At 32.8% G+C, this 13,206-nt stretch overlaps 1 protein-coding gene across 1 annotated transcript; it reads left to right on the top strand.

The window, feature by feature from the left end:
* Positions 1–7,849: 7,849 nt before the first annotated feature.
* Positions 7,850–8,932, top strand: LOC139102798 (uncharacterized protein PF3D7_1120000-like). The gene is made up of 3 exons (XM_070656939.1): positions 7,850–8,419; positions 8,501–8,654; positions 8,784–8,932. Exons 1-3 carry the CDS (start codon positions 7,850–7,852, stop codon positions 8,930–8,932), a joined length of 873 nt encoding a protein of 290 aa, XP_070513040.1.
* The last annotated feature ends 4,274 nt before the right edge of the window (positions 8,933–13,206 follow it).

The raw sequence follows: 13,206 nt of genomic DNA, 5'->3' as shown, positions 1-13,206 counted from the left end.
TAAAATCTTAAATTATATTTTTGCTTTTTACGATGTGCTATGCATCAGATTTTTGTAACCACACCGGATGTATATTAAAAAGTATTTTTAAAATACATTCGACAGTCCACAGTCTGTAAAAGTGAGATGGCAAAAAATTTGTTGCATTGCTCATTTTCAATATTTTTGTTATATTATACATATTTGTTAAGTCATCAGCATTCTTGTTTTGTTTTCTTAGAATTATTTTTCTTTTCTTAATTTTTTTTATTTTTTTTTATTTAATATATTTTTTTTATCTTTTATTGTAATTTTAATTTTTTTTTTCGTTTTTTTTTTTTTATTTTAAAGATTTGGTTCTGCGTTACGTGCACAAGCAGCGTGATCGAGCGTGTCATTACGCGAGATCTTTTATTCTGAGCTATTGAGATGTTTGGATCTCAACAACGGTCTAACCGATCACTTTCTAAACGTGTTCCTTTGTATATAACTTTGTACATAAAATACACGTTTTTTGTTCTATCTATTTTTGCTGTGCGATTAATACTTTTTAGAAAAATGTTTGATAAAGTTGATGCTATAACAAGTTCGGGGTGAACTTGTGTCACACTTGTACAGTTCAACATGTGTTTGTAATATTATAGAAAATAGAATGGGCCCCATCCAACGCCCAAACTCGTGAGATGCACCAAATTAATTCTTTTCGTCTTTCCGTTGTAGTATTTTAATTGGCGCCTCATTGATGCCTCATACGTTTTTATATAGATTTGCAATATTTAGTTTTGTTTATCACTACTCGAGTTTCTCGAGAAAAATCTTTGGCTTCGTTCAGCAGAAAAAATTGCTTTGCAACTATTATAAAAATATTAAAATTGATTGACGCATTTTTAATGAAAATTGTAAAGTTTATTTTAAATATTTTAAATTTAGATCGTATTAAAATTTTTTTAGAGAAGATTTTATTAAAAATATTATTCCAAGTTAAAAGTATGAAGACAAACATAGGTTCATGCTTGTACGGTTTCACATAAATTTGTAATATTAAATAGAATAGAATGGGCTTCATCCAATGCCCATTCTCGTGATCGAGACACACCAAATACCTTTTTTTTTAAAAAAGTAATTTTTGGAAAATGTCACTTATTTTGTAGTTATCAAGAATCACGTTAGTTTTTCGAGATTACGTGTACGTGTAATAAGATCATATCATTACGCGAGGCTTTTAATTCAGAGTTATTAAAATTTTCAAATTTCAACAACGGTTCAACAAATCATTTTCTATATATAATCCTTTAAAAACTTATAATTAGTCTTTTATCATGATTCGAGATTCTCGAGAAAAATCTTTGGCTACGTTCAGCAGAAAAATCTACTTTACAAGTTAGTAAACACCATATCAAATTTAATTCGTATTATTATTTTTTAACAAATTTTTTATAAATGTCTAAATTAAATATCAATCAGATTTTATTATATTTTTTTCATTAATGATTACTTCTTGATCCATATATGCAATTTGTTAAATATATTTATTTCTATCAATTTTTGTAAAAAAGTATATAAAGATCTTTAGCACCTTTGGGCTATTGTCTTTTTCTAATTTGCGTGTCATCAATTTCGATCCAACTATTAGATGATCCTTCTCTACAAATATTTGTATAATGTCCTTTATCAATACTTAAACCATTATAAAATATAGCATTTATAACTTTATATGATTGTCCAGCTACCAGTACTTTGGTCGTTGGAATAGAAGATATATTTAAATTACGTTTTGTTTTTATTACTTTATCTTCTTTTTGCAAAAATAATGCAAAATGAATAATAATTATAACTTTTGTTAATGTTAATTCATTTTTAAACAATATATTATTTTTTGTACAATTTTCACATGACCCAGTTTCTGACTGATTCCTATGTACAAATGTAACATCTAGTAACTCTTTCAAATTATAACTCTTTTTCTTCAAATTATTAATAGGTATTGAAATAAATTATTAGAACAAATTGTTTTTGTATATTGACAAATAACACACCGAGTGGAAAAAGTAACCTCATGCTCTACTGATTCTCTTATACACTTGTACCTTGTACACAAAATTGTTCGAAACTTTAATGCATTTAGTTTTTCGTTCATTGAAAACGATTCTCCTAAATCTTGTCAAACATCATATGTATTTAAATTACTCATTCCATATTCATATCGATGCATTAACATACATAAAATATTTGATTTATTAGAATTAAGCAATTGCTTTCTAATGGCATTTAAATGCAATAGACATTGTACAACAGTATTAGCGTAACATGAAACATTATCTGTATTTTGAAAACCACGTAAAACCCAAGTGGTATTTATTTGTAACATTTGATTTTGCTGACCATTCTCTTGAACGGCTTCGACTAGTTTCGACAATACCCATGGAATATCTTTCACTTTGGAATGACGTTATCTTTGAATAGAAATTATTTCTACGTCTGGTTTGTATTTATATCTTAGCCGATTATACTCGTTAATAGCTTTTTCGTCAGCTATCACTGCTGAAGGATCAAAGTTAATCAAATGCAATCCTTTCAAAGATGTTACTCGAGATAATGCTACATAAGTTTGACCGCAATTAAATATACAATTGCCTATATCAATAACAGCACTCTGTAAACTCGATCCTTGACTTTTATGAATAGTTAATCCATAACTCAAACACAGTGGAAATTGTTTTTTTACAACAAATGCTTTATCCACCACTTCAAATTTAAGTTTACTCTTTCTATCAAATATTCTAATCCTGAAGGTAAAAGCAATTTAATTTTTTCCACACAATCAGTAGATATATCTCGTACAACTGAAACTACTGTAGCTATTGTACCGTTCACCAGACCCAAAATAGCATCGATATTTCGCCTTATCATAACTTTTGCTCCAATTTTAATTACAATTTCTTTTGAAAGTCCAGCAGTTTTGGAATTATCATAGTCATTATTCGATAATACTTTTAATACTTTTTTTTTTAAATATGAAGTACAGTCAATTGTATCTTCAGCAATTAGTAATATCTCCTTCGAATCAATGCGACTTAACATAGCTGTATTGAGAGCGTCACACATATGACGTGCAGGTAATAAACAAACAGCGTCCGATGAACAATTACTAATAAAATCACATAATTCCTTTAATCTGGATTCCAAAGACTCACCTTTAAAAATTATTTTTCTATTTTCAAGTACGACACGATCAGTCATTGTCAATGTACCAATATGAATTCTCGACAACAATTGCCTATATGTATCGTCTTCTCGCTGACGCATATTAATCGTCAATTCATCATAATGAAATAACGTAGACCACAAATTAATAGCAGTTAAAGAACCAATGCATTTGTTCATTTTATCATTTGATAATTGTGCAAAAATACAATCTTCACGTACAGGAGGCAATTGAAGTAAATCGCCAAATAAAAGAATGTGTTTTTTACCGAACCAACCATCTTCAACGTCATTTGTATCAAAGATTTCTGTCAATCGAAAATGTATATACATTAAAATCAAATTTGATATCATTGACACTTCATCAATTACAAAGAGAACAACTTCTTTAAGTTCAGTTCGTAAAACTTTTAATACATGATTTGACAATGGTTTATACTTTGAAGTCTGACCATGTTCAACAGGTAATTGAAGTAATCTGTGAACAGTCAAACCATCAATGTTAAACGCTGCTATACCAGTAGGTGCTGCTAAAGCGGTATCTTTGTTGAGATTATGCTTAATCCAACATTTAATCGTTTTAATTAAGAAACTTTTTCCAGTTCCACCTTCTCCACTAACATATAAACGTAATATCGAATCTTTCGATTTTACCGTATCAATGACTCTATTAAATACTCTTAGTTGATCCGCATTTAATTTTACTATCATTTCTGAAACATCGATATTATCTATTTTTTCACCAAGATCTCTAAAATCTTGCATCGCTTCACCAGCTTCTAAATTTTGAATACCAATCGGATTATCAGGATCATCCTGAGACACTTTCTTTTGTTGTAATTCTTTATCAACTTGCTGAACCAACTGTTTTGCATTTTCAAATGCCTTTTGCAATTCTTGTACTTTTTCATGATATTGCAATGCCTCTGTAAGATGTAATTTTGCTTTTTCAAATGCTTCTGCATAAGTGTCACAATTATTTTTAAGATCGTCTAAATTTCGCCATGGTTTAAACATAAGCAGTAAAGAAAGGAAGTAATCTTCGGGCTGTGTTTCAACATTGTATTTATAGTGATTAATAAGACATGCACATCGTCGTCGTTTAAGAAAATGTTTACTATCTATTTTATAATATTTAGGTATATTATTCTTTGGCTCGATTGTAGTGATATCATACCACTTTGCGAACTCGTAAAGAGACACTGATTCCAATTTTTCCACTCTATTTGGATAATAATCATCTACTAAAACCGGACAAAATAAATCTGTGGATTTTTCATCTAGAGCTTCAATCTCTTTACGACTTTTTAATTTTTTCTGTCGTATACGATTAACGTTCAACCATTTAATAGTTGTATTACAATCTGTTCCATATAAAGGAATACTTAACAATGTATCTGCAGCTTCAAGAGCTCCACATTCTCTATTAGTTAAAAATCGTAAACCATAATTCCAAAGAACACTGGCCAATGATTTACTTTTATTATTCTTACAATTCTCAAGATTAAAGTCAGACAATTCACTTTTCCCTGCTTTATTTACATACTTAGTAATATACCGTGTTAACAATGTCGACTTTTCACCAATAAATTGTATATCCATATCTCCTTCCCATGCAGTAAAGAGCACGGGATTATAATCATTAAAATCAACTTCCTCTTTCGTTCGAGGAAGATCATACAATCTACTTTTATGTTTCAATTGCTTTCTACTTGCTACTGCAGTTGCTACATTTCTCATACAATATTTTAGTAACAGGTCGTGGAAATCCGAAACGACACCTAGGAACAACTTTTCGTCCTACTTTTTTTGAACGTAGACAGTAATCATTATGTCTGTGTCGTTGATGCTTATCAACACAACCGTACAATAATGGTGCAATATTTTTATCTGGCTTTTTGCAGCTAATGTATTGCGAAATAAATTTTAAAACTTCTTCTACAGAAGATTCTCCAAAAATTGGTGAATTTTTTATCCAAATTAATAAATGAAAATGTTGTATGCCTCTACTTTGATATTCTCGTCGCCAAAAATAGTGCGTTACTTCTCCGATCGGAAAATCTTTTGAACAAATAAAATCTATCATCGCTCGAAATTTATTATCAAGAAATCTCGACGTTGATACAGGATCTTTAGCAACAAGTACACTAGTACTCAACGAAGAATCTTGCCATCCATTAACTTCACGAATAAATTCACCTAAATCGTCCCATAACCATTCACTAAGACTTAACGTTAAAAACCATGTTGCAGGTCCGTAATGTCGAGCCATACAATCTAAATCGCTTCTTGGTCGACGCCAATATTGCTCTGTATTTCGAAGTACGGAAAATATAGTATTTAAATTGGACTCCAACAGTTCTTTCGACATAGCTTCTAAATATTCCGCAGCCGTATAACGGCTTCGTGGATCAATTATATTCATTTTATGATAAATTCCACGACTTAACTGACGAATATTTGCTCTATTTAACAAATAAAATAAGTATTGTTGATTCAGTCTAAATTGTGGATGCTTAGACATCAAACGACATTTAATAAATTCATGTTCTTCAAGTTTGTTTGGTCTTTTTTCATCATATTGTCCATTTTTACCGAATGGATATAAATCTGGAAAACACATCAAATCCAAATTCTTTTCACGATTATCCAAAGGTACATCTTGAATTTTTAACATTTGATACAAAGCAGTTGCAGTTTTATTTTCTTTTTTTTCATATAATGGATATATAGTATATTGCTCGTAGTAACTCTCATTGTCATCTTTTTGAGTCAACATAGCCTTGCGCTGGTGTAATTGAACTTCATCATATGTCATCTTTTGCGTTTGCAAATTGGAATTATTTAAATCATTTTCTTCATTAAATGGAGCTTCTGCATCATTTTTTGTTTCTTGTGCCTGAAATTCTACGTTATTTAGACTTCCTAAATTTAATTGAACATGTGTTATGGGCAGTACAATGCCAGAATATAAAAAGTTATGAACTTTCAACCATTTTAAAGCTTGATATATTTTTTTTTAATCTACTAAATCTTCCCAAATAATTTTTGATTTAGTTGGAATATTTCTAACTAAGATACATAATTCGTGATTTAAATTTATTGGATCAATTTTTGAACATAATTTATTAAAAGTTTCTTCTAAAGGAATTGGTAAGTGAAAAGTTGAACCTTTAACTTTTGTATTTTTGTTTTTCTGGAATTACCTTATGAAAAACTGTTCCCATTTTAACTACAGTCTGAAAAGCTTTAGCTCTCTGTATAAGTATTTTCTCAAATTCGTTCAGAGAAGATATACACTCCGGTACATCATTTGCGAATAAATTATTTAGAATACAATAAGCAGGCAACAGTCCGCTACGAAATTTCTTATCACAATAATGACATATGTATTCAGGATTAATTTTTTGTTGATCTACATATGCCATTAAATCGTTCCAAATTGGATTACATCTACGTGTTTGAACTTTATTAATAACTTTAGAAATATTTTTCTTGTAACAAAGTCTTTCACACGATATACAAATATATCGTGGTGTATCAAGAGAACGTTTTTTCAAAGCTTTAAACGCATTTTGATATTTTGAAATAATATCATCATCGCTCATAATTGTATCACTTTGCTGATGCTTGTATATATCCGCTATTTCTTGTGCTGAACGTATAATTTCCTGTAGTTTATCAACTTCACCACAAGTTAATGCTTCGTCCAACTGTAACATTTTTTGATAAGAGGTATAAAGTTGGTAAAGCAAACGTTTAATATATCTCACTTTTGGGAAATGCGGTGATAATAATTGAACTGGAATAAACATAGCTTTACAAAGATTTAAATTAATGTAACAGCTATGTGCGTGACCCTTTTTAGAATTTTCTAAATTTTTATCAAAAATTGTTACAGTGCAATCGTGAATTCTTTGTATTAGTTCTGGAATTTTCCTCAAAGTACACTTATTTATAGCTTCTAACAATTTTTGATATCGTTCAATTAGAAGCGGATCATTAACTTTACATAAAGTACCGCATAACCACGATTTTTTTGCTCGAGCTTCTACCAAAGGTAACGTATTAACAATTTGTCCTCTCGTATTTAACATTAAAGGTTCTGTTTCATTAACTTTGGATGAATTAATATCACAATACGTCGAATCAACGAAATAATTTTCAGACGAAGCTGTATGTCTAGATATACCACAAAATGCACTTATTTTGTCATCAACTGTAATACATTCTGCAGCAACAGACAAACATGTTTCAGATCTATTTTTGAGTTTAGCTAATATTTTATACATATTACGAACAAAAGTATCTCTAATATTGAAACACCACCGCACTTTCGTTTCCGACAGCAGCGCGAACGGTTGTGTGTCTGAGCGAGTGCTTGTAGAAAAAGGTTTCGGGGGAGTAAAATAGTTTTTCAGAGGTAAAGGGTTGGTCTGAGGGAAAAAGGGAAGGGTTTTTAAGGAGGGCAAGTGAAGGGAAAGAGCAAAGGTAAGAATAAAAGGAAAAATCGGGGAAGGTAAAAAGAGGAGTTCATTTTGAGGTTAGGTTGGCGGTGACGGGAAAAAACCGAGGGTAAGACAAAGGAAAAGAGGAAGGCAAGGGGGCAAAGGAGAGAGGTAGAGGTATAAAAGACAAAGGGAAAAGAGATAAGGAAAATTGAAAAATGAGCGAACAGGAAAAAGGAAATGTGGAGAGTGGAAATGAGGAAAGAAAAGAGGAAAAAGGAGAAGAGAAAACAAAAAAGAAAATGGGAAGGCCTGCAAAGGTAGAGATGTTAAAAAGAGAAAGGGCTAACAGTATGCCAATTCTGGAAGCGTGGAAGCAAGGAGAGAAAAGGAAGGAAAGGCAGGAAGAAAAAAGCGAAATAGAGGGCTTGGAAGGATTTAGGAAAAGTGTGAAAGTGTACAGATCACCGGTGAAAGCAACAGGAGAGGGAGGTGAAGGGGGAATAAGCAAGGAAGGTTTTGAAGAGGTAATAAAGGAAATGAGAAGTGGATTTGCAAGGATTCAAGCGCAGATGGAGGAAGTAAGGGAAATAAAGGTACAAATAAGAAAGGAAATAGAAGAATTGAAGATAATATGGAAAAAAGAGAAGATAGACTTAGAGAAAAGAATGGACGAGATGGAAAAAAGAATAAAGGAAAAAAAATATGAGGGAGGTAAACTGGAAATACCAGAAGAAATACAGGGAAAGGTTTTGAGTCTAGAAGAAAGAACGAGAATGCTGGAAATGGCAAAAGAAAGAGAAAAGAAAGAATGGAGGAAAAACAATTTAATAATAAGAGGTATAAAGATAAAAAGTGAGGAAAAAAAGGCGCTGAAAGAACAAGTGGGAGAAATAATAGAAGCAACAGGAGTGAAAGCAAAGATAGAGGATGTAAATAAGATAGGAGGAGTAAATAAAGGAGGTTATGGTATGGTGTGGGTAAAGATGGAAAGTTTCAAAGAAAAATTGGAAATATTAAGATGTAAGGGAAAATTAAAGGACAGGACGGAATGGATAGGAGACGATCTGACAGAATACGAAAGGAAAGTGGAATGGCTTATAAAGAGAGAAGCGGATAAATTGAAAAGAGAAGGAAAACAGGTAAAAATAGGGTACAAAAAGATATGGGTAAATAAAGAAATGTGGATATGGGATGACTTGAAGGAAGAATTGAGAAAATGGGATGGTGCGAAAGAATTTGAAAAAGAAGGGAATAAAAGAAAGAAGGTGATAGCAGACAGATTAAATGCAAGTTTTTAAAAAGAGGCGGAAGAAGAGAACGAAATGAGCTGGGAAGAGTGGAGAGAAAAGAGGAGGAAGGAGAAAAAGAAAAGGATGAAGAAAAAAATAGAAAAAGGAAAGATAAAAGACAAAAAGAAAAAGAAAGGGAGAAAAAGGAGAAAGGAAAGGAAAAGGCGGAGGTAAAAGACAGAAACGTGAGAATAGTGTTCTGGAATGTGGCAGGAATAGAAAACAAGGATGAAGATTTTTGGAAGAACATGGAAAAATGGGAGGTGATATATATGTGTGAAACTTGGTTGGAAGAAAAAAATGGAAGGGGATAAGAAGTAAATTGCCAAAGGGCTATAAATGGATAAATAAGGGGCAGAAAAGAAAAATAAGAAGGGAGGGCAATGGGGGAATGGTGATGGGATGGAGGGAGGAATTGGAAGGAGAAGAAGAATTGGAATTTAAAGATAGAAAAGGAATGATAGGAATAAAGATAAAAAGTGGAAAGGTATGGTGGAAAATAGCAGGGGTATACGTAAATGAGGATTTAGAAGACATAACAGAGAACATGAGAAACTGGATGGATGAAAAAGAGGAAGGAACGAGATATCTGATAGGAGGAGACTTTAATGTGAGGACGGGAGAAGAGGGCGGGCTATGGGATGAAGAAAAAGAAGAAGAAGACAAGGAAGAGAGAAAAAGGAGAACAAAAGATAAAAAAATTACAGGAAAAGGAAAAAAATTCTGTAAAGTTCTGGAAGAAGCAGGATGGGGAATAGTTAATGGTTGTACAAGAGGAGATGAAGAGGGTGAATGGACATATGTAGGGGGAAGAGGAAAAACAGTAATAGATTATGTGATCAGTAATGTGGAATCAAAAGGAGAAATAGTAGAAATGAAGGTGGGGGAAGAAGTGGACTCAGACCACTTACCGTTAATAGTGACGATCAAAAGGGAGGGAGAAAAGAGGAGAAGATGCAAATATGGTATAAAAAAGAGCACGAGACTGGCTTGGGGTGAGAAGGAGAGGAAAATGTTCAGGGAAAAATATAAAGAAAAAAGAGAGAAAGAAAACAATACGGAGGAAAATTGGAGAAGTTTTAGTAAGGAACTGGAGAAAACAAAGAAAGTAGTTAAAAGGAAATGAAAAAGAGGAGGGGAAAAACCAAAAGAAAGATGGTGGAATGAAGATTGCAAAAAGAAAAAAGGTGAAGTAAAAGAAGAAATGTTAAATTGGAGGAAGGGGGAAGGAAGTGAGGAGAATTACAAAAGAAGAAAAGAGAGTATAAAAACTATGTGAGGAGAAAAAATTGCAAGAAAAGGTGAGATGGGAGAAAGAAATAGAAAAGATTAGAACAGAGGGAGAAGTATGGAAAGTAGTAAACAAAGGAAGAAAAAAAAGGAAGGAAGTGGAGGAAAAAATAAAGATTGAAGAGTGGGACGGATATTTTAAGGAAATGTTAGGAGGAGTGGAATGGAGAGTAAGAGAAGAATTAGGAGGAAAGAGAATAGAAGACAATGAGGAAGATATAAATAGAGAGGAATTTGAAAATGTAATAAGAAAGTTGAAAAAAGGAAAAGCTGCAGGAAGTGATGGGTTAGAAAATGAAATATGGAAATGGGGAGGGGGGAAGTAAAAGAGAAATTATGGGAAACGTGCAAAAGGGTATGGAGGGGGGAGGGGATGCCGGAGGAATGGAGAGAAGGTGTGATAGTTCCGGTGCTTAAAAAAGGAAAAGGGGAAAAAGTAGAAGAGTATAGAGGGATAACGCTGACACAGACTGCGTACAAAGTGTATGCATCTATGTTAGCAGAAAGACTAAGAAAGGAAATAGAAGAAAAAGAAATTTTACCGCAGAGTCAAGCCGGTTTTAGAAGAGACATGGGGACAGTGGATCAAATATATGTGTTAAATTATTTGCTAAATAAGAAGATAGAAGAAAAGGAAGGTAAAATGGTAATTGTGTTTATAGATATGAAAGCGGCTTTTGACTCTGTAGACAGGAGAAAATTGGTGGAAACAATGAAGAAAAGAGGGGTAAGGGAGGGATTGATAAGAAGGTGTGAAGAAATATTAGAGGAAACGGTGAATAAAGTAAAGGTGAAGGATAAAGAGGGGAAAAGTTTCTGGACAACAAAAGGAGTAAGACAGGGTTGTCCGCTTAGTCCTAGCTTGTTCACGCTCTTGTTGGCAGACATAGATGAAGAATTAGAAAAAGGAGGATGGGGGGGTATAAGAATAAAAGACAGGAGAGTTTACTCGCTGGCGTATGCGGATGACATTGCGCTACTGGCAGAAAATGAGGCAGGCATGAAAGGAATGATTAAAAGTATGGAAGAATATGTAAAGGAAAAGGGATTGGAAGTGAATGTAAAGAAAACAAAGATAATGAGGTGTAGAAAGGGGGGAGGAAGATGGAAAAAAACTAAATGGGTATGGAAAGGGGAAGAAATAGAGGAAGTAAAAAGTTTCAAGTATTTGGGATATACAATTATGAGAAATGGAGAGCAGAAAGAGCATGTAAAGGACAGAGTAAGAAGAGCGGCAAGAATAATGGGGCAGGTGTGGAGTATAGGTAAAAGAAAATTCGGAAAAGATTGGAGTAAAAGAATATGGCTATTTGATAAACTGGTATGGTCGGTTATTAATTACGGCGTGGAAATATGGGGATGGAAGGAAAGAGAAGAGGTGGAGATATTACAGGAAAAATACCTGAGATGGGTACTGGGAGTAAGAAGATATGTACCAGGATATATGGTGAGAGAAGAACTACAGAGGGATAAATTGAAAGGTAGAGCAGGGATGAGAGCATGGAAATATGAAAAAAGGTTAGAAGAAGGGAAAGGAGGTGTTTTAGCAAAATGGTGCTGGGAAGAAATGAAGGAAAGAGCAAGGGAGGGAAGAAGCAAGGGAAAATGGGAAAAAGAAAGAGAGGAATTTTTTGAAAATTTTGGGTGGTCGGGAAAAGAGGTGGAAGATTTAAGAGAAAGAGGGGAAATAAGGGGGGAATATTTGGTGAAAAAGGATAAAGAATGGCAAAGAGAGGAAAGATGGAAAAAAATAAGAGAGTCAAGATTTAATAAGTATTATAAAGAAGTGAAAGAGGAAGGGATACCAGGATATTTGAAATTGGGATGGAAAGAAGAAAAATGGCAAAGAATGGCAAAATTTAGATTAGGGGAGGAAATGAGAGGAAATAAATATTGGGAGGAAGAGGAGAAAAGAAAATGTAGAATATGTTTGGAGAAGGAAGAAACGTGGGAACATATATGGGAGGAGTGTATAGATTGGGGAAACGAGATTAGTTGGGAGGAAATGGTGGAGGAAATTCTGGGAGGGGAAGGAAGGGGGATAGATTGGTTGGAAAATTTGGAAAGAACAAGGGAAAAAAATAGGAGTGACTGAAAGTATGAAAGAAAAAGCGTCGGAAGCGGGGGTCCAAAGATAGAATTTAAGGTAAAATTAAGGCAAAACAATGTAAAGTATGAATGGAAGTGTGATCTCTCTCTCTCGACGCGTAGGCAATAGAATAGGAAAAAGGCGTAGATATAAGTTTTTACTTTCAGGAAACGGCTGTGAGAAGAAAGAAGATTATAAAAGTAGAAATAGTCTAGAGATAAGAATGAAGTTTGAAAATATATTTTATGAAATTGTAAACAGAAAATTGGGGAAGTGAAAGTCCCGGTGTACCTCTGAGGAGAAATAAACACCTTATATATATTGAAACACCACCGAACAATTTGTTCTGCTTTCAATCTTTTATCAATATAAGATTTATTACTATTAGTAATACCTTGTTTGTATAAAATATGTATCACATATGTCTCAAAAGAATTATGAGTTCTTAAATAATTTGTAGATCTAAATTTTGCATATTTTTTAAATATATTTTTGACAGGATTACTATTTTCCACTGCAACTGTGGACTCTAATTTTTGTTTCTGGTAGTATTGCTTATTATAAAGCCACTTACGCTCTGAGTGCAACCTGTAGAACGTTTTTTGTCTTTTTTGCACATGCTCTGAATTGAAAAAATAAAATATTCGTTTTCGTAAATGTTCTTTTTCTTCATTTTTTATGTATACACAATGTTTTTTATGCGATAAATTTTTTTTTCCCGTACATAATTTTCTCTCCGTTTAGCAAGCTTATATTCGTTACTATTTTTACAGTCTTCTTTCTGTTTAGCACGTTTATTTTTTCTCTTATTATGTTCACATGGTTTTCTCTGTTTAACAATATTATTTACCGAATCTTCTTTATATTTACGCCGCTTTTTAGCACCTTTATTTTTTTCATCTTC

This window comes from Cardiocondyla obscurior, linkage group LG05, assembly GCF_019399895.1.
Source record: "Cardiocondyla obscurior isolate alpha-2009 linkage group LG05, Cobs3.1, whole genome shotgun sequence".
In the NCBI taxonomy this organism is placed as follows: domain Eukaryota; kingdom Metazoa; phylum Arthropoda; class Insecta; order Hymenoptera; family Formicidae; genus Cardiocondyla; species Cardiocondyla obscurior.
The sequence above is the reverse complement of the archived record's forward strand: the minus strand, read 5'-3'. Positions and strand labels throughout refer to the sequence as shown.